The 21759-nt window shown below is 45.9% G+C and overlaps 1 protein-coding gene and 1 long non-coding RNA gene across 3 annotated transcripts in view; one reads left to right on the top strand and one right to left on the bottom strand.

Moving 5' to 3' along the window:
• The window catches only part of ATP9B (ATPase phospholipid transporting 9B (putative)), a 150999-nt gene that overhangs the window by 88038 nt on the left and 41202 nt on the right, over positions 1-21759 (top strand). For both annotated transcript variants that reach the window (XM_061399483.1, XM_061399484.1), the window contains one exon: positions 17441-17601. In XM_061399483.1, coding sequence (XP_061255467.1) covers positions 17441-17601 — 161 coding nt within the window. The remainder of the gene's footprint in view (positions 1-17440; positions 17602-21759) is intronic.
• Positions 272-19919, bottom strand: LOC133237438 (uncharacterized). Its single transcript, XR_009733183.1, has 4 exons — positions 19484-19919; positions 18684-18854; positions 2365-15299; positions 272-2229 (listed from the first exon to the last, which is right to left on the bottom strand). It is a non-coding gene; the product is annotated as an uncharacterized LOC133237438 (long non-coding RNA).

Genomic DNA, 21759 nt, shown 5'->3' with positions numbered 1-21759 from the left:
TTTAGATGGCACTTGCTGTGCTGGCAGTAAGGACAGTTTTTTCAAATGTTGCAGGTGAGGTGATATCAGAGTTATCGGACACATTTAGGAAGCTAGGACTAGAACTCAGATGTGTGTCTCCTCACTCAAAGTCGCCCCTCGGTTTCTGCTCACTTGCCTGTTAGTGCTGGTGTAAAGGAGGAGGCTCCTTCGCTCCTGCAGTAGTGCCGACAGCCGACACCACGTTATGTGCGGCGTGGAAACCCTCCCAGGCCCGCAAATAAAGGCGTAAAAATGAGACCCAGGAAAAATGACAGATGTAACATCGCTACCTACAGTTCATTAACCTGTGGAAATGAGCAACTGGTGCACCATACACTTCAGAGAAGGATTTGTTTTGTTCTAAATGAATATTTAGTCATTTGAGCAACAATTTTCTTAAGTTAAAGTCAATAATTTGTTTTTTTATTACAATTACAAAAATTGTTCCATAGCCTTAAGATACAGACATGGTCTGAAACACACAATATAGAGAACAGAATTTTCATAATGGATCAATTTAATATGTTTTTAATTCCAAACAATATAAAAAATGACTGCTTCCAAGGTTTAATTTCAGTCTGAGCTGCTGCCTTCGCTCCGTACTTGAGATGAACGTGGTGACACTGCAGTGCCTCATTTCGGGAGGGCGGGTGTGTGTCCTTGGCCTCGTGAGCAGTGAGCTCGGTCCCCGAGGAGTGTGCTGTAGATCGCAGGAGGGAATTGGACTGAAAGTCTCCTTGCGTCCTTTTGTAGAACTCAGTCCTCTCTCGAGAGAACGCTCTCAGCTTTGGCTTTCTGGATGAAGGCCGTGACAATTTTAAAGGTAATTTATGGTTGCTAATTAAGTAAAACAAAAGTAAATTCTTTTAAAGTATCACATGATTTGCACAGTTTCATTCAATTCATGTGTTTGGTCCTTGTAAGGATGTGTAGAATGCTAGGTTGTGACTGCACGTTCTCTTAATGCTGAGTTAATGCATTAAGGACAGAAAGCAGGACGCTCATGGTCCACATCCTCTACAAAGTAAGGGTAATGTCAGGAGAGATTTCAAGTGTAAGATTTAAAAGCGGCTAAAGGGTAGTTTAAATATTTTCCCCTGGAATGACTATAATTACTTCAAGAAGTACAAAAGTCTTGTTTGTTATTTTGTTGTGTATGGATGCTCAGTCGTGTCCAGCTCCTTGCAACCCCATGGTCTGTAGCCCGCCAGGTGGCTCTGTCCATGGGATTCTCCAGGCAAGAATACTGGAGTGGGCTGCCAGGCAAGATCCTCCAGGGCATCTTCCCGACCCAGTGATGGAACCCACATCTCCCACATCTCCTGTGTCGGCAGTGGGATTCTCTACCGCGGAGCCACCAGGGAAGCCCATTATTTTCCTAGTGCTACACTGTTAGTTTTCAGACTAAAATGTGAGTTGCTTGGTTATCCTTTTAACATCCAGGAAGGCCAGTTTCTCCCCTTGCTGGTCCAGCCTGCTTCTGCCTGTTGTCTGACCTGAACTTCTTTGTTAGTTCTGGTTGTCATGTGCAGGTCCAGCTAGCTGCTGCCGTTACTGTTGATATAAAGTTGTTGCTTTCTGTTTACATGCAGGTTATGTCTCTTGCTAATAAATGGAGTGTAAGCGCTCCACGGCCACTCAGTGGGTCACTTCTCGCCGGAATGCCGGCCACTGCAGCGCTGCCCTTGCTCCCCCTAACTAACCCGGGAGCAATTAGGATGCAGGTGCGGGCGCATCTCCCTCAAGGAGCCGTCGCCCTCTGTCCACATGGCAGATGCATTAACAGACTGCATGAAACTCACTTGACCTTGATAGCCTTCATGTTCATAGGGGGTTGAGGAGCACTGAAAACTGACCCTCTGGCTTGTGAGGGATGCCTGACTGAGGGGAGCCAGCCTTGTGCGGAGGGAGACCCCGGTGTCCCAGGTCAGCGGCCTGGACCGGAGCGGCTCAGCATGGCTAGCTATGCGTTTTGGGGGAAGTGGCAGGAGCTGGGGGCTGAAGAAGCAGTCGAGGGTTGATCCCCCGAGGGTCTCCCATGCCGCTGATGCTGGAGCCACGTCTGGAGCCAGGGCCACAGGCCCAGCAGAGACACAGAGGCCAGTTGCTCTGATAGCTCCAAGCACGGCTGGCATAAAAGATGAGGTGGAAAGCCCGTTAGGTCTGTGGGACCCACTTCAGACTGTTGAACATCGAGGCCTCTGTAGCCTGTGGAAGGAGACAAGACACCAGACACTTCAGAGATGCTAAAAAATCTAGGGGCACAACAGAACTGAGTATTTTAAAATACTAACGTAAAGAAAAACTATAGTAGTCTGGTGCTCAGAGTTTGAGTTTCTATACCTGACATATTGTGGGCTCGGCTCCTGACCACTGCAGCAAAGTCACACGAATTTGGGGTTTTCCAGTGCGTATAAAAGTTAGGTTTACACTACACTGCAGTCTAGTAAGTGTTCAGTAGCATTATGTCTAAAAAACAAAGTACATGCCTTCATTAGAAATACTTTATTGCTAAGAAATGCCGACCATCTGCACCTTCAGCGAGTCTTAGTAGTACCATCAGAGGTCACTGATCCCAGATCACCCTAGCAAGTCTGATAACAATAAAAAAGTTTGAAATATTGCGAGAATTTCCAAAACACGACAAAGACATGAAGTGAGCAGATGCTAGAGAAACGGCACAGACAGACTTGCCGGACACAAGGTCGCCACAGACCTTCGACTTGCCGTGTGACTGTCCAGCAGGGCTGCCCTGTTCCGGTGGAGAAGCAGGGGCCCGAGTCCCCGGCTGCGCTTTGCTGTCCGGGCCCTTGGAGGCCATGCAGAGGAGGCGAGGGGCAGCAGCAGGCGGGCCCCATGTGCCCGAGGCTCCTGTCTGCAGAGCGCTGCCCCTGTGCCGGGCCCGCCCCGCCAGCCCCAGGCCTCTGCGCGGCCTCCGCGTCCAGCCAAGCCGCAGGGCCCGGCCGCTGGAAACCGTCGCCTCTTCCAGTGTCACCCTCAGAGGCCGTCCCTCCGGGCCCTGCAGCAGGAAAGACCAAGTGGACAGAGAATTGCTGCCCATCCCCCAGACCCAGTGACACACCCAGTGCAGTCCCGGCCTCCCGACGTGGGTGCTGCAGGAGCCCCGAACCGCCAGCTGTGGGAAAGCCACACGGCCTGTAGACGAAGTGCTGGAGGGGCGAGTGTGGCTCGACCACCCTGGGGCTGCAGTGTGAGTCTCGCCCAAGGTCCCGGAAGGGGCTCCTCCCTCCTCTGGGAGGCACGGCAGAGTGAGGAGCAGGTCCTGAGCGACAGGCACAGTCGTGGACGGGACTGCCTGTCCCCCGTTCTTCTGGGAAGGCGTCCTGCCCCATCCCCTTATCCGCCCGGTCCCCTGTGGGGTGGGATCGAGAAGCACCCGTGAAGGTGACCTGGGCGAGTCACTCTTTCCCCACCCTGCACCTCCACACCCGCGGGGCTCCAGCTGAGAGATCCCTAAGACATGGACTCTGAGGAGCTGCCCCTCAGGAGCCCAGAGTCAGCAGGGGCACGCTCGGGGCACTGGAGGAGCTGGCCGCCTCAGTCACCACGGCTGCAGCAGCATCCGACACACCGGTCCCGCCCAGGCTGACGTGGAGCCTCTCACTGAGGCTCGTCACCTCAGCGCTTACTGCCTGCATGCTAAGTCTCTCGGTCCTGGCCGACTCTTTGCGACCCCGTGGACTGTAGCCCACCAGGCTCTTCCATCCATGGGGTTCTCCAGGCAGGAACACTGGCGGTTTTTATCGGATACTACTGTGTGTCGCACTGTGAGTACACATTACGAGCCGTAGACTAAAGGGGAGGTTAGGCAGTCTGAGAAGGCACACGTCAGGCCCAGGCTACCAGACGGGGAATGTGGAAGAAGTCAGGTCAGCACGCTAAGGGCCCCAAGAAGGGGAGCAGACAGCGCGCCCAGACAGGCACGGAAGCATCAGCGGGGAGGCAGAAACTGCGAGGAAGTCGAGGTCAGCGTAGCAGAAACCAAGAGTGCCCGCGAGAGATTACAGGAGCCAAGACGGGAGACGCGGCCGCAGACGGGACCTGTGAGTGGGAAGATATGTCAGGAACTTCCAGGCCGAGAAGCCAAATGAAAGAAGAATGAAGAAGGGGGATACACAACAGGACAGAGCATCCGCGGGTGTGTGTGCCTCAGCAGGCGTGGGGCACTGTACGGGAGCAGCAGCGAGGCAGCCGGAGGGCAGCAGAGACTCAGAGGGAAACGGCTGAGGGCTTTCTCCCCTTGATGACAAACCGGGTGCCTGGGAACAACCAGGCTGGGTGAGTGCCCCAGAGCCTCGGACCCGGGCTCGGGCCTTCTAGCTGTGGCCGACCAGCCTGAGGAGTAAAGGCACAGGACGCTTCCCGCCACGCGGGATTGAGGGTCTGGGGTGGTGGTCTCGTCACTCAGGACGTTGGGGTGAGGCGGTGATGTGGCCTGGGCTGCAAGCAGGGACGGTGCTGACCATGGCCCGAGGGTGGCGGGGCCTGGCTGGACGCTTCCGAATCCGAAGCGAACACATCCAAGCAGGCCAAGTTCAGAGCGTGGGGTCTGCTCTCCTCTGCCCTCCCACAGCCCCGCTCACTGGAGACAATGCCGCAAACCACGGCAGGGCCCGCAGGTGCGAGCAGTATCCCCCACCCTGTCCGCAGTCAGTGGTGGGCTTTCCCGACATGCTGTGGAGGACGGGGGTTTCCTGCCCGTCCCGCCGAGCTTGCTCTGGCTGCGGTCTGGGCGGCCTGCTGACCGTGTGGGTCACACTCGGGCTGAGCCCGTGGGCGGGGTTTCCTGAGCTGGCCTCCGTCAGCGTTCCTTTGTTAAGATCTTAGGTGAACGTATGTATTGTTTCCTCAGCTGCTCATTCGTTTTCTGAAATTCCAGGTGTGCTTTCTGTTTAGCAGCTTTGAGGTCATTAGATCCAGTCTTGCACCTCACCTTGCCCTGCCCCTGGTGTCTGACCGACAAGCCCCCTGCCCCACCCGGCCGTCTCAAGAACAGCGGAGTCCCGAGGCCTCTGCCCGCCGGGCCAGCCACTGCTGGGCAGAGTCATCCACAGCAGAGCCTGCGTGCCGCGCGGCAGAAAGCCCCCCAGGCAGCGGGCTCTGCAGGGAGCACGCAGGCCAGGGGCTTTGCCTTTGAGCTGCTTCACCAGAGAAAGACTCAGGCCTCACCAAGCTCGTGCTTTCTCTGCTCCCGTGGCCGCGGTGTGTAATCACTTTGTTTAGGCTCTCCTCCTTTTCCCAAAGTACAGTAGCTGATGCCAGTTGAGGAAGTTTCACCACTGCTAAATAAAAACAGTGAAAGAAAGCATTTTGATAAGATCTGACCAGTCTTCATTTCATGAACCTCATGGAAGTTTGTGTAGTTAATGAACATTCCAGCCGCAGATCTAATGATGAGAGCAGAAATATTATCATTTCTGGTTCACATCAGCCAGCCAGGGAAGCCCAGCTGTAGTCAGGGGCCAGGAGCTGCGAGCTTGGCCACACACCTCAGCTCCATGGGCTGAACGAGAAACCGTAACCAGGCGGGACTGGGACCACGTAACAGAAGTCATGCAGAAGCACCTGGCAAACCAGGAAGGCCGTTGGCTTGGAAATTGCCAAGGTCACAAGGAATCAGAACGTGATCAGTTATAAACAATTTCAACCAAAATGAAGCTGCTTTGTGTGTTAGTTACTCATGTGGAGTTAATCTTGTTAAAGTAAATTGGTTATGTGTTTTGTTTGCTTGTCTGAAGCATGTTTCTTCACGTAGGACACAGACAAGTGAGTCCGGTGCTGACGTGGCAGTGATGGTGCCTCCCCTGTCAAAATGCCAAAGTCTTTCTGAAATCTTGCTGCTCCTGGCTCCTGGCTCCAGCCCTGTCACAAAATCCCCAGCCTTTATTTTTGAGGGAGAAGCCTCGACACATCACCTGGAGATTTCCAAGGCGTTTCCTAGCTCACTGGTGCCCTTTCATGGTGCCGCCTGTCCCGTGCTCCTGGGGTTCTCCTCGCCTCAGCGATCAGCCAGGTGCCTGGGGGAGTCTGGGGGCCGGGTCCCACTGAATGGCTCTGGTTGTGAATGGCCTGCCCACCCCAGGGAGAACCTGGGGTGTATTTTGCCATAAGACTATTCTCGACCAATTACTAGAACCCTAGCTCTTTTAGTTTAGGGCAACGTCTTTTGTCATTAGGTGCACTTTTTTAACAGCGAATACGTTTACTCACATTTAAAATCAGTGCGTCCAAGTGATTGACACATTTGGTATCAGAGTTGTGACCTAGCAGTTGTCTTCCAGTGGCTGAATAAACTTGTGTCTGAGAGCTTTCGAGTGTGGAAGTCGCCTGACACAGGGCTTCCTTGTGGAAGGTTTGTTGGTGCAGAGCGCTGCTGTCGCCTGCTATGGCAGGCCCTCGCGGAGGTGGCGTGAGCACAGCCCGCTGTGGGCGGTGCGGGGCCTCCTGGCTCGGGCTCGCGTGCCCCAGGGAGAAAGCCCAGTGTGGGCTGAGCGTTCTCAGGAGGAGCAGTGCTCAGCTGGTTTGCATTTAATACACGCGGTGGGAAGGATGGTGAACGCCTTGTGAAAGTTATGGCTTCTCTGAGTCCAAGTGTGTTGTCGCTTTATGATTTGTTTTCATGGCCCTGGCGCTCAGCAGCCGATTAGGCTGGTGGGATTGTTTCCACGACATTCTGCAGAAGACTTCTTTAATCCTCTTCCTCAAGCAGATAAGCTGCGCTCAGAGCACTTGCCTATAGCACCATATTATATTAATGTGTTTTACTTGTAATTTAGAGAACAAGAAGAATGCCCCGATCTGAAGGCTAAGCTGTCCCCCATGGCACTGGCACAGCTGATAATCGCGAACTAGAAAGATGTGTATATCAAATAGTTTACAAAATGAAGCCAGCTGTGTTTCCCTACATACTGAGGCTTCCTGACATGCATCATTAAACCTTATTAGCTACTTCCTTTTACAAAGATTCTTGTAGTCTTGAACATTGCATATTAACATTTTCTGCCCCTCCAACTGGAAATTATTTGCTTTATTGTAGAGTGTCAACTTGCTCTGGTTTCTGATGCGTTCTAATTGGTACTTTAGAGTATAATCATCGTGCGATACCACGCCATGCATTTCTTTATTTGGAAATTAATACAGACCTTTTCACTTTATCTGTCAATCTGGGCAACTTTTCACACAATTCCCAACTCTTGGGATTGCTTACAAGCCATTAAGTATGAAATTGTTCATAAAATGTCTTTGAAGACGTATCACAAAAATTTTAGATAGTTTAAAGTATGTTACATTTTGCTGAGATACTAGTAATAAACCTCTTAAATAGACAGTTAATAATAAAAGGGTAATTAGGAAGATGAAAAGTTTATTTAAGCATATGATGTTAGTCATTTAAAATTTTTAGTAAATCTGCTAAATTCCATTTTCCTTTCAAAAGAATGCACATCATGAGAACCATGGATTTTGACATTGATTCAAAGTCAGGTGTCAGGTGTTAGGCCAGGGCAGTACCTTTCCTCATCCTTTCCCCTTCCCGCCATCCTCTGCCTGCATCCTGCGCTGCCTTAAGAAGCGAGTACGTTTACCCATCATTAACCGCGTGGTGGGTCAGAGTAGGGACAGGTTGAGAGCAGCCCTTAGGGCCAGGGTTTCTGTATCTTTACCCGTGTTTAACATAATCACAAAGAGGTGATATGCATTTCACTGGGAATTTCACGAGTTCAGTGAAACAGTGATCATAGCTTTGTTTCCAGTAAATATCTTAGACACAGATCTTGTCACGTCAGCTAATGACTCTTGATTTAAAAACACTACTGAGTGGTTTTATGTCATGATGGGTGCCAGATATCTGGAGATTGGGGTGGAGACCTTAAGTGGCCCATAAATCCCCACATATTTACACAATAACCCCAGCAGCGATGCGGGGGCAGGTGACACCGTCTGATCGCAGGCTTTGTGATGCAGTGTAGGTTCTCGCTGCGCCAAGCCGCCTGCAGAGAACCAGACGTGAAACACGCTGAACTCAGCTCTACCACACACAGCACGCAGGCGTTAAGGGTTTTTCCTGCTAATCATCCTTTTTGCTTTCTAACACACTATAACTTAGAATTAACAACTTTATACTACCATGTATGGGACGGAAGTAGTCCGTAATGGAACCAGACTTCATGGAATCTATTATATATAAAAATTGTTAACTAATGTCTAATACATTGCCTGGCACAAACCTGTAAAAATATGTTGGTTTGCCAAAGGAAGAGTTTAGATGGTGACATTTGGAATCGCTGAACAAATCTCTGATTTTGTTGTAGGACTCATCTTTATCATGACCTCTTATGAAAAAAATTTAGGTCTGGAAGTTAAAGTTTCACTGGAAATTAATGACCTTGTTTACTGATAAAATTTAACCATTCCTTTTCCCAAAATTTTATTAGGAAAATATGCAGGTGGAGGGTGTTCCCCACCTCCTCCCCCCAATTCATTCACTTTAAAAAAAAAAAAAACAAAAAACTGTTCAGGCCGTGTCCCAGGCAAGCTCCAGGGAGTGGGATGGTCTGGTGCCTGACTGCCCAGCTGTTCCCCATGCCTCCTGCTCAGGGGGGACCACCAGGGGTTGGCCGGGCACTCGCTTGTCTTGGGAAGAGGCATGTTCTGATCTGATGTGTCTTCTAAGTCCCAGCCTTCCCCATCGCCTGTGGTCCCACAGTTCCAAGCCAGTAGCAGGAGTAATTCCTGCAGTGTCCCTTCTGGGTGCCAGGAAGTACTTGTTTCAGCTCTTTGCAGAGTTCAGAAGGCACTCTCACAGGAGGCGGGCCTGTGCCGGAGACCCTGGTGCGGCAGCGTGAGAAGCTCTGGCGATGTGTGCAGTCGTCTCTCAGCGAGCAATCCCAGAGCCCAGATGTTAACAGCAGTATTATTAATGTGCTTAAAGGAGAAGATTACTTTCTAATTCAGTAATATATTTTATAAATTATATTTTAGAGTGTATCTTAAGGGTGTTTCTAGAACACACACATATGCACAATGATACTTAAAATAAGGGCCTTGGCACATGCAGGAGAAAATAAAGAACTACACATGCACGTACCTCCCAGAAGAAAACTGTAAATACTATAGTCTCTTCAGTATGAAAAATCCACGAGAAAATGAAAGGTAACGACTGCCCATATTTCAGCAGATTTACAGCCCTTTCTTACTGAGTCTGTAAAAATTTTAAGATTCCTAATAAAAACCTTTCTTTAAAAATATCAGGACCATTTAGAGCTTTTATTAGAAAGAAAATCTATTTTTCATGTTTCAAGGGAAAAAAGAATTATCAAGAGTGTGGGGACTTTAAAAATCTTTGAAGAAATATAAAACAAAGTTCCTTAGCGTACCAGTGACCACACACAAAACCTGCTCTTACTGGCATTTTTCCAGACTTTTTTTTTTGTTTAAACACAGTTACTAATCCCTAAACTCATGGGTATTGTGCTTTTAGATAGTAAGAATTCAAGAGTAGGTTAATGCTATTTGTAAAATATCTGTTAAAGTAAATATTAAATTACCAAAATAAACTGCTTATTTAATTAGACTAAATTGAAATCAAATGCCTGACCTCAAATTTCACTTATATGAATGTTGAATGTTGAAGTTTCTGGTGTCAGTGGATAACTTAGGCTGTTGGCGCAATTATTTTGAATTGGTGGGTGGTCTTGGCAAAACCAGTTAAAACTGATAGCTTACTACATTGTTAAGACAAAAATAAGGTAAATACATGCAGGATCTCAGTACCACTAATATAAGCTGTTACAACTTTATTGACTTAATTTGTAGATCTGAATCTTTTTTTCTAAAAGCCTTAGCACTATACTGTTGTACTGGTTACCTACAGTATTTTGGGTGCCATATCTTAAAATATGATTCTTTATTTGCTAGAAGTTTTTCTTTAGGAAATTTCCCCCCGTATGTAGTTTATCATGTTATAGTCTATAAATTCTGTCTTTGATTCTTCATGGCAACATAGATATTTAGGGTAATTTTTTCATTAATAAAACTAAGATAACATGTATTAAATTTACTAAATTGGCTGATTGAAGATCAAAGTTCTGCTTCATGAAAAGGCGGCTTTCAGCAGTCAGCGGGGGAAAAAAGCATCAAACTTGAGCGCCCTCTGCTGGTGAAGCCACAACATGCTGCTCCTTGGCTTTCGCTTTCTCTTCCCAGCAAAGAAATGTTACTGTACAAGCGGCGAGTAGCCGAATGGCAGCAGGAACATGGCGGCAGCGCACGCAGATCGCACTCCACAGTGTTCGGACGACAGTGACTCGTAAGGGGCAGTCACCTTGCGTCCCTGGCTTTTCAGTAAGCTGTGTGGGCTGTTGTAAGATAAGACCAGACTACTGTCCACTAGAAAATTGTTTTTAAATGTTAAGTGCTATAGATTTTAATGGAGGTTGTGTACATAGAGTACAAATTAAATTTACAAATACTTGCCAGACTGTTCTGCATACTTATGTTTACTCATTTTTGGTTTTGAATATGGCTTTGATGTGTCACAAGTTGAACCTATTTGAAATAATTTAATAATTATTAAAAACAAAAAATTTTACCACTTAGAGTCACTATATTGCTTTAAATTTGATGACTTTTTAATATACTGGTTATGCTTTAATAAAGGCTCTACTATGACAGATGCTGTCAGATAGTAACAGGCTTGACCAAATTATCCTACATGAATGTAGAAGTCAGTCTGAATTTGGCAAAAAAAAAAAGATCTGACGTGTGTATATGTGTATGTAACATGTTCATAGATAATGTGCCATTTTCTGACAGTTTTGACAATTATAAAATGTTGAGTGGATATGTTTTATAGCAAATGCCCAAGCCAATATTGAAATTTCTCAAATGATCTGGAAGGTTGAATGTTTGAAAAGACAGCCTCATTCTTCATTCATGAAGCCCCCTTCAAACTCAGCAAGTAATCTGTTTGTAGGTTTTAGGAATAATTTTGCCCCTAACAACAAACATGTTTATTGTGTCTGGCTGGCAGACTGGTTTGATGGCATGTATCGCCCTGAACACGGAGCTGATAAGCACCAAGGTAGTGTCAGCTCTGGGAGGTCTCGTGTTGGGTCTCCCATTCTTTTGAGTTTCTCACAGTAATATGCAAAGCGCTATACTTCCTGGTTCAGTAGCTAAGCTTTGCATTAAGCCTTTTTTTTGTTTGTTTACATGAAAAATATAGCAACCCCATTTTATTTTTGAATGTTAAATATTAAGAAATATGTGATAATGTATGGTAAGCAAGGGAAAAAAATCTTAAAGTGCTAAACATAGAATAGTCGGGCAAAATTTATTTGTAGGCAAAAATGTATAATATGAACTATTCTTTCAGTACAGACTTTTAAATGTGTATCATGTAAATATAGATTTTTGACTTTTAAAAATTAAGGTGATATAACATTAAAAATTATTGTGCTGATACTTATTTAGGGAGCTTTTAAAGCACAGATTATCGAGCCAATAGACTAGAACAGCTAAAAGAAGCACTTCTTATTTCGCAGATCACTGGGGCAGTAAATGGTAATAGCCGAGTTGTCTATGGGCGGGCGGTGCCTGCATCCAGGGCAGACACTTAGGACTAAGGCGCTCTTGTCCAAACATGAATGAATAAATAAACTGGAGAAGAAGGGGAAAAGGGGCTATATGGCATCACTTTATAATTTAAAAAATACTTTAAAAATCCAAACTGGAAAAAGTTATTGCCATCACATTTAGAAGTTTACATTTAGTGTAAGAATTTCAGAAGTACATTACTGAAAATTACTTTTTTTTTTTTTTAATTTTTAAGATTCTGCCGTAAGTAGAAAATATGGGACTGATTTGTTTTTAAGATATTTAAAAATATGTGCTTTTTATAGTAATTTCAGGAGGTTAAAGCAGTGATCCTGTGTCAGCTTTGTAGTCACAACCCAATTTCTGAATGATGTGGGACCAACGGGCTGATCCCAGAATAGTTTAGCTGCTAAAAGGGAAACCAAGCAACAGCAATGTCCCTGTTTCCCCTCAGTCATCTCTGTCATGTAAGGCTGTGCTTCGGCCTGTGTAGAGTTGTCTTGAGTGTATTTGCTAGTAGATTGGAGGCTTTTCTGTTTTTCAAATTGAGATGTGTTTACAGCGAAAATACAGGACAAATTAAAATGATACTTAGGTTTTTTCAAGAGTTTAAATTAGCTTTTTGACATTTTGCACATTACTGATTTGTTATTGTAGAATACCTTCATGTAGTAGGTAAGGAAATGTGAGTTTAGAAGGAAGGTTACAGAGCTTGGATGTTCACATAACATTAATCCAGGATAATAGCACATGAAGAGCAGTTGGTGATGCTTATTAATGCCTTTCGTTTTCTCTGCTACTAAGTTTTTATAACACGAGACTTCGCATTGATTTCTTGGGGACTTGGGGGGACTTTGAGACAGGCTGGAGAAGCGCTGCGTTGCTGAGATAAGGTGGGGTCTCATTCGTCCCCAGTGCCTTAACAAACCTGACTGATCTTTCGTTGATTAAGCAGGCTACCGTATTTACCCTTCATTGTTAGTATAAACCATTATTTTACTGAGAACCATTAGCTGTTTAAAACTTGGTACATAAATTAAAGAGGAGCTAAGTGGATTTGTGATCGCTGCCATTAGTGGCGTCTTAGATTATACAGGCAATTATTGTGCTCATTACCCCAGAGCAGCCCCTTCCCAGAGCCATTGTGGTGTCTTAGACATTATGCACAGATTTTCCCTTGGAGATTAAAATTTCCAGTAGCGTATTTAATTTTGTTATCACAGTTGTTTCAAGTAAAACAAATATTATGACAAGTGGAAGAAAATTTGTTTTACTAATATAGGAAATTACAAAAATGTTGAAAGTTACTTCCTAGTGTACTTAATTTACCTTTTTTTGTACAGTCATAATTACTTCAACTGATCAGTAATGTATGTTAGGGGTGAAAAGATTTTGAAATCGGAGTAAAAGGTACCTGGCCTGTTTAGGTGTTTTAAAAGTTTTTAAAGAAGGAAGAGATTCACATCAAAACTCAAGTTACCACCTTTATAGAATCTGTAGCTTTAGCGTTAATTAGCTTTCATGGTGAGTAGTTTTTGAGTCCAGACTGCATTTTAGGCAAGTTGAAGAAACTTTCAAGGGTGTTCTAGAAAAATGAGTATAAAATTAATTGCAAATGACCTTTTAAAAAACAGTTGAAATATCTCTGTTCTCCTCGCTGTGTTTTGTTAGAATTGAGCCCCCCTCTCCAATAAGACCATACTATTGATATATACTGTAGCGTGGTGCAGTTGTGTTCCAGGAAGAAGAGTCGTAGTTGAGAAAAGGCTCCTGAAAGACGGCAGGGAACAGCCCACTGCTGAGAGGCTGTGTGTACTCTGCTGAACTTGTTACTCCGTCCTTTCAGCTGGAAGTGTTTGGAGAAGACAGCATGTCCGCCTTAGAGGCACATCAGGCGGCTGACCACATGTCCTCCTCCACTGGAGGCACATTGACACTTGGAGTGAACTGTGCATCAGAGTGCAGTGGCCGCTGGTAACGTTTCAGTCCCACATGGGGCATTGTTTCAAAGGAAATTTGGTGCCCACTGCTGACCGCTTCCTCCTGCCTCTTGACAGACCTTCCTTCACTGCCGCAACGCAGGGGAAAGTGTGAGGTAGTGGTTATGCATTTTGCAAGACAGTGATTCTTTATTTTATTACAAAAAAAGACCAACTCTGGAAGGCCAGATTAAATCATTCCTTTCACTTTTTAATGGGATTTGGATGAATAGGGTAAAATATGCACTTTGCATTCATTGATAGCATCTTTACGTTGAGGTAATTGAGTCTTTTCTCCCTGACTGAATGAGTAATGACTTCATCTGACCCTCCCGAGGCCTGGAACTCAGGCCGCCTTTGTCACCGCGGAGGCCCAGGCTTTGAAACATGCTCTACTTCCCTGGCTTAATTTTTCTTCATTTTAATCCAAAACCCTATTTTTCTCAATAATTCAAGCATAAACTATGTAGTAGTTGAAGTAGTGGAGATTGCAAGGTATTTGTCCTGGTCGTGCTGGTTTTTAAATGGAGTTGATAAATCAGGCATCCAGGTCCCCACTGCCTGCTCTCATGGAGGGCCCGCCCCATGCTGCTGGAGAAGCTTCCAGAACACTGTTCGCGTGACTCGTCCTGGACCAGCTGGCCCCACTGCCCACTTGCCGGGGCACTGTGCTGGAAGTGACCGCCAGGAAGGCAGGGCGCCCCACCTCCAGGGAGTGCTGCACACCTGGCCAGCCCATGAGGCCCGGGAAGGGCCTCATCAGCCGCAGGCACGTGGACGTGAGGCATCGCCAGGACCCAGGGAAAGTCTCCAGAGTTCCGAGTCTGAATAGCGTGACCAGAGGCAGCCACGTGTCCCAGGCCTGGGCCTGTTGGGGTGTCGGGGGACATAGTGAGGAGCAGGGCATGGTGGAAGGGGCCAGTTGAGGGGCTGAGTCTGCAGGGTGGGGGCTTAGTGAGGGCCGGGGCCTGCTGGGGGCTGGCTCGGAGGGATGGGGTCTGCAGATCACCCTCAGCCCTCACCCCTACCCCAGGGCCCAGTGGCTCCCAGCCCACCCAGGGGACCCTGCAGTGTCTGGGTCGGGTGTGAAAGTAGGGTGCATGCACTAAACACACTTTCAGTCGTGTTGCTTCTGGGTACCTGGTGTCATTCCCGTTGCTTGTGCAACCTCTTTAAAGGCTATAAGGTGGCCACCAACAGCGATGCTGATCGTCAGTTCTAAGAGGTAACTTTGTCCGTAAGCTTGGTTAGAGAAGATTCCTCTCTTACAGGACATACCACTCGTGTTCATCTTACCTTTCCTACTGTTGTTGTTCAGTTGCTCGGTCGTCTGACTTGCGACCCCATGGACTGCAGCAGCCAGGCTTCCCTGTCCTCCATCTCCTGGAGCTCGCTCAGACTCGTGTCCATTGGGTCACTGATGCCATCCAGCCATCTCATCCTCTGTCATTCCCTTCTCCTCCTGCCCTCACTCTTTCCCAGCATCAGGGTCTTTTCAAATGAGTCAGCTCTTCACATCAGGTGGCCAAAGTATTGGAGCTTCAGCATCAGTCCTTGCAACGAACATTCAGGACTGATTTCCTTTAGGAATGATTAGTCTTCTCCAACACCACAGTTCAAAAGCATCAATTCTTTGGCATTCAGTCTTCTTTATGGTCCAACTCTCACATCCGTACATGACCACTGGAAAAACCATAGCTTTGAGTATACAGACCTTTGGCAAAGTAATGTCTCTGCTTTTTAATACATGTAACATTTCCTGCTAGACTGACTGTTTCTCCCCAGATGAAATCTTGTAGTTTACTCAGTTTTCATAACCTTAGCATGCATGTGTGCTCAGTCATGTCCGACTCTTTGTGACCCCATGGACTGTAGCCCACCAGGCTCCTCTGTCCATAGAATTTTCCAGGCAAGAATACTGAAGTGGGTTGCCATTCCCTTCTCCAGGGACTCTTCCAAACCCAGAGACTGAACTCACATCTCTTGCATCTCCTGGATTGGCAAGTGATTCTTTTACCACTGTACACCTTCATTTTTCATAACCTTAGAGTTTAGCAAAAAATGTAGTAGACATTTAAACTTACTTGTATAATGAATGAATTTTCTTCACTGCTGCACTTAATGGGTTTTCTGACAGAGTTTTCTTTTTAACTACAAGTGCTTTCTTTTTAACTACAAGTTCTAACATCATGAGGGTTTGTGGCAAATATTAATCAAAACAAGATATACACTAAATATGTGAGGTATGGAAAAGACTAGCCTTTTATTGGCCAAAGAAGTGATATTTGACAAGGTACTACAAAGTAAACTGTTATTAAGCAGCTTAGTAATTCTTCAAGTTTTAAATTTAAGGTGTTTATAAAGGTATTTGTCCTGGTCATGCTGGTTTTTAAATGGAGTTGATAATCAGACTCCCAAGTCCTGCTGTTGGTAGTTTTGGTAATTCATGTTTCCTTTTTTAATTTCTCTTTTTCAAAATTTGTACCAGATACAGGAGAAACTCAAATGACAGATAACCCGATAGGATTCACTTTTCTGCTAGTGTCATAAAACTTAGGAGTAAGCGGCTCTGTTAACACCTGCTGGGCCCTGGCCTGAGGGTGAGGCACGCTGTCTGGGCTCCCGGCACCTCCATTAGGAGATGGGCAGCGCCAGTTTACCATGGAGGAAAGTGAGGCTTAGAGAGTGTGAAACGTTCTCCACGGCCACACGGCTAGTAAGCAGAGACTCAGATGCACGTTCTCAGCAATAAAGAAAGTGGTCCTGGTAGTGAGAACAGTAGCACCATGCCTGTAGTCTTGGCTCCATGCTGGAGGCCGTGCTCCCTGTGCTGTGCGCCTCCTCCCCCCAGTTGCCCAGTCACGGACGGGAAACACGCCCATCTCGCCCAAAGCTGCGCAGCCAGCACCCAAACTGGCCTGGACACGGCGTCCTGAGGCATCTCAGCCGCAGTGTGGCGTCCCTTCTCCTCTCTGCGGCTCTAAAGCCTTTCTGCAAAGCCCCACACTGCCCTCCCCACGCCCCTCCCTGCCCGCCACACCACGTTGCACGGTGGTCTTTCAGCCATGAAACTCGGCCGGGAGGAAGACTGGGTGGAGGTTACTGGGCTGGAAAGTGAAGTTGCATGCTTCAGAAGAGCTGTTTTCTCTTAGCTTGTAGGACGGGCTGTGTTTGGATGTCTCACCTTTTCTACCTCCAAGATCCCGCACAGATCACACACAAAAAAGGAATGAATTCTTACTGACATAATTTTCCCATATCTTGCTTAGCTGGTAAATAATCCACAAACTGAATCTGAGTGTCGCGTACCTTCCTGGGAGAACCTCCAGTGGAGGACTTCTGCAAATTAACCAGTTGTCATTGCAAGCTAACTATTCCATCTGTTGCTTTTTTTCTTAATCAAGAGAAGTTCTTTTCAGAGAGGCTCTTGGCTGAGGGGGATGACAGACAGCTGGCCTGTTCTGGCCTGGCCCGTGCAGAGGAAAAGGCACCTGTGCTCTCGCAGGAGCCGGCTGTGCGCCTGTGCGTCCCCTTCTGTCCAGCAGTAGTCAAAACCTCTTCATTCAGAGAGAGGCTCTCAGGACTTGTGTTTTCTCAGTAGCCTCTTTCTGGAAACCTTCTGGGGACCGGGACTCATTTCCAGAAATTCTCCCTGAATCTCTAGAACACTTTCTGGGAAAAACTGTAAATGTCATAAGTTTTCCCAAGAAAATGTGTTTTATTGTAATAAAGGCTAATACAAAAGAAAGTCATCCCTACCATGTATTTAGACTTGTAAAATTAGAGACACTGTGGCTCTTTGCTAATTCTGTATTTTCTTTCAGGTTGGTCTGTTGGATCTTGAACTCAACCAGCTGACCAAAGCACTGTTTCTGGCCTTGGTTGCCCTCTCGGTTGTCATGGTGACCTTGCAGGGATTTGCAGGCCCCTGGTACCGCAGTCTCTTCCGCTTTCTCCTCCTCTTCTCCTACATCATTCCCATAAGGTGAGTTTAAGGATGAGGAAAACCAGTGTCTGGTTTCATTGAATATGATGTTATTGAATGTGTTGTTCTCAGTGTGAAAGAAATGATCCACTTAGAACTAAAGAGGGAAGATAAGGGACTGACTCTAACCATGGCTGCTTCCCTTTCACTGCGGGCACTGACTCTGAGAAGTGAGCACGTGCCTGAAACTCCCCGTTGAGAAGAAGGTGGAGGGGTCCATTCTGTTACCCTTGGCCCCAGCGCTCTCAGCACTGGAAGGCCTGAGCCCAGAATCTGCCGGTGTGAGCCCCACCCCCTGATGTGAGGCGACCCCCACCCCCCCACCCCCCGCCCTGAACCCCAGTGGAGGCCCTGCCCCAGGACAGCCGGCCTCCAGGGGCAGAGTCTCTAGGTCTGCACTGGGGGCCCTGCCCCAGGACAGCCGGCCTCCAGGGGCGGAGTCTCTAGGTCTGCATGGCCTATCTCAGGTGTTAACAAACTCCCTGTCCTGCAGCTGCCAACGGCCATCTCCTCCCGTCTCTCTTGAGCAAACACATCTTTTCTTGGGATTTCTTAGGGTTTTTTCCTTTGTTTTCATGAATCTTGTTTTTCTTCATTCTTTTGCTTTTATCAGTTCTGAAATTTTATGTGGTGTCCTTCATGACTATTTCTGTTGTACAACGAGAAAGGCTGGGTAAGAGTGCTCTTCCTTCTTTGGGGCACTTCCGTCTTTGATAGAAACTATTGAACAATATTCAGATTTTATTGCAGTTTTTTAATATGACTATGTTTAATTTCTTTCTTCTTTTCTGTAGTAAACTAATGATGTAAAGAGACTTGACATGTTTCCCCCTTATCCTCTTAATAGGAAATACTAATTATAGTCATGAAAGTTAATACATAAGTTATTTTTAAACAAAAACTAATGATCATTTTCTCACATTTCAATTTTATATATTTATAGTAAAAAAATTAGATAATACCCAATAACAAGAGAAAGAAAGAAATATTATGTATAATCTCTGTAGCTAATGATAAATTCTGTAAGACCTTTCAGATGTGGATGTACTTATAGACTTAGAAGTAAGAATGTTCATACTTACCTATACATAAGTATATTAGCATTCACACATATCCTTTTTTTAAGTCTGTATATCCTTTTAAAAAGTCTGCTTATGTGGCACTGCCCTGGCAGTCCAGTGGTTAAGACTCCACACTCCATTGTGTGAGGCTTGGGTTCAATCCCTGGCGGGAAACTGAGACCCTGCATGCCACTGGTGGGGCCAAAAAAAAAAAATCTGATTACAAAATGAGAAAGTACAAGGCTCTGTGCAAATCTGGCTTGTTCTAGTTTTTCCATCAACAGTTTTATATTTAGATTAACATGCTTCGTCAAGCTTGGAGAGACTCGCTGGATGAGTGTGACTGCACCTCTGTCTGTCTCTGAGATGCTCACATGCACCTCAGCGTGACACTTTTCCTCACTTTTCATAGTGTGAGGATGCAGTTATACAGGTTTAGCAGAAGGGATGACACAGTAAAATGTAAAACGTATAGAGGACACTGATTTAGGGGCTTAACATTTGATTCAACCAAGTTTGTTTTCTCATTGCAAAGTTTCCATTAAAATATAAATAGCAATACATTTTAGTATTTACTAAATATGTTTCTGTACTTAACGAAGAATCAATTTTAAATTAGTCTTAAAATAGTCTTTTCTCTTTTTCAAAGTACCAGTTCTGGAAAATAAAGTGCTTTTTCTTCTACTGACCTAACACTCTAAAAGGCTTTTCTGTTTGAAGAAAAGAGAGCGGTTTTATTGAAATTCTCTACAGAATTAAATTTGTTTGAGTCACCTGATACAAGTTACTTCATCTTTCAAGGAAAATAGTATAAGACTTACCTCGACTTTTGTCATCAGAAATAAATATGTGTTCCTTAAGTCGTTTGTTTCTCTCACAGCACAAAGCCAACCATCAGAATTCTTCATGGTGCGTGTACAGTTGCCTCAGGTCAGGAACTTGCATTACATGTCTCTAGTCACTGTGTTTTCTGCATATGCTGTGAAATGCTGCGTGACAGTCTCGTTGATGATCAGAAACAAGTGTCTTAGCAATGCTGAGCCAGGGAGGCTTATGTGGGCAACAGAAGCAAGGTGATATTTGACGAGGCGACAGCGGCGTTCCTTCCAGGAAACACTGCAGTGCCTCTTGTGGGTACAGCGTCTTTGTGGAAACACTGACGTTGATGAGTGTTTGTGTGGCCTGGGAGACCATTTTCCTCTCTTTCACTCTGAGTCAAGCAGCCAAATCAGCGGGTGTGGGAAGGCTTGCCAGGGAAATGCCCATGTATTCATTCTACCAGCTGACCGCTTGGTGGGACGCCCGGTGCTCTGCCCAGAGCTCTGCTTGGTCAGCACACCAAGAAGGGAGTGTTGAAAATGTTAGCTAACACAGGCACAACATTTGCTTCAGAATTTAGAGATTAACTTTCCTGGAGTTTTATTGAAGGAAAATACTTAGATTTTTGTCAAATTATTTATAGGGCAGATACCCTTCCTGCAGCATCACAAGTTTGTGCTAACCTGCCAGCTTCATTTTCCAGGTAGAATGCTTAGGGGAAAGAGTACTTTCAACCTTACTTAGACCTCGGCATGATATTCAGTTACTTTCGGCTTGGGACATTTGCAGTCTCTCCAGACTGCAGAAGATGCTAACCTTAGAAGATTCGGTGTGTGGAAAGCATGCACTGGAGGGAAGTCCTAGGGTGTGGCTGGACAGCCTTTTGCTGAAGAAGGGAGGTTTGTGACTCTTAGATCCACTTAGCCATCTCAGCAGGAGTGAAGAATAGATGGGTTTGTCCAGCAAAGACCTGTGGAGGGGCTCTTGTCTGACGGTGTGGTCCCCCCATGACACAGACGAAAGACCCTCAGAGTTTTTGAAAATGTTGTATCAGCAGTAACACTGCCATCTTGGACTGGAAGGGACAGAGAGAACAAAATAAGAAGCCTGCCAGACTCCCAAAATTCTGTGTGGGAGAAATGGGCTGGAATTCTCCACGGCTGGAAATGGGCTGATAGAACGGCCTGGCTGCAGGCATGTGCTACATTTGCGGGGAAAGGAAGAATAGTTTTGAGGCCAGAGCTGGCACATGTCCTGCAGAGGCTGTGGAGCTTCCAGGCACAGAGAATTATTCTCAGCTCTTGAAACCTGATGGAATCTGCTTTGCTGGGAAGTTACTACAACTGCTTTGTAGTTACTTATGATGTCTGGATGTTAGTTCTTTTTCAGTTCTCTGTTCTGCTGATAATCTTTCTCAGTCTTTAACTTGAATTTTTACTCACCCAGTGGTTAAATTATAAATAAAATTGTTAATTTTACATTGTCAAATTTATAATTCTGTTTCGTTGTTGCCTTTTACTCTGTACGTTTAAGAATTCCTCCTCTACTCCAGAATGGTGAAGCTGTCTTCCTGTGTTAACTTCTAGAAGTTCATCAGTTTTCTCTTTGACCACTGAAAGTGCTTTTGTTGTTGTTTCCTATTTTGTGGGGGGCGGGGGTTAATAGTGTGAAGTAGTATTTTCACCTATTTTCCCACACTGGTTCTCTTAGCACCCTTTATAGAAAGCACCTCTTCCCAATGATCTAGGGTCCTCTCTGTCACATGCTAAGTATTCATATATGCACAGGTCTATTTTGGCTTCCCTGTTCTGGTCTTTTTATCTTTTCCTGACCAAATGACAAAGTGCCTTAATTCGTAAGCCCTTATAGTAAGTTGGTATTTGATAAAAACAAGTCCTCCATGTGTTCATTGAATGCCTTTGCTCTCCTTGGTTGGGCTTCCCAGGTGGCTCTAGTGGTAAAGAATTCACCTGCTAATGCAGGAGACAGGATTTGATCCCTGGGTTGGGAAGATCCCCTGGAGAAAGAAATGGCTTCCCACTCCAGTATTCTTACCTGGAGAATTCCATGGACAGAAAAGCCTGGCGGGCTGCAGTCCACGGAGTCGCAAAGAGCTAGACACGACTGAGCGCACATGCAGGCTCTCCTTGGTCATTTACATTTAATACTAAATCTTCAAACCATGACTGTGGAATATCTCTTACCTGTGTTAGGTCTTTTCTAACATCTCAAACCTTTTAAAAACTTTCATTGAAATCTTGCATAACTTTTGTTAGAA

Source organism: Bos javanicus, chromosome 24, assembly GCF_032452875.1.
Source record: "Bos javanicus breed banteng chromosome 24, ARS-OSU_banteng_1.0, whole genome shotgun sequence".
Taxonomy (NCBI): domain Eukaryota; kingdom Metazoa; phylum Chordata; class Mammalia; order Artiodactyla; family Bovidae; genus Bos; species Bos javanicus.
Note: the sequence above shows the minus strand (reverse complement) of the source record. Positions and strands in the feature narration are given on the sequence as shown.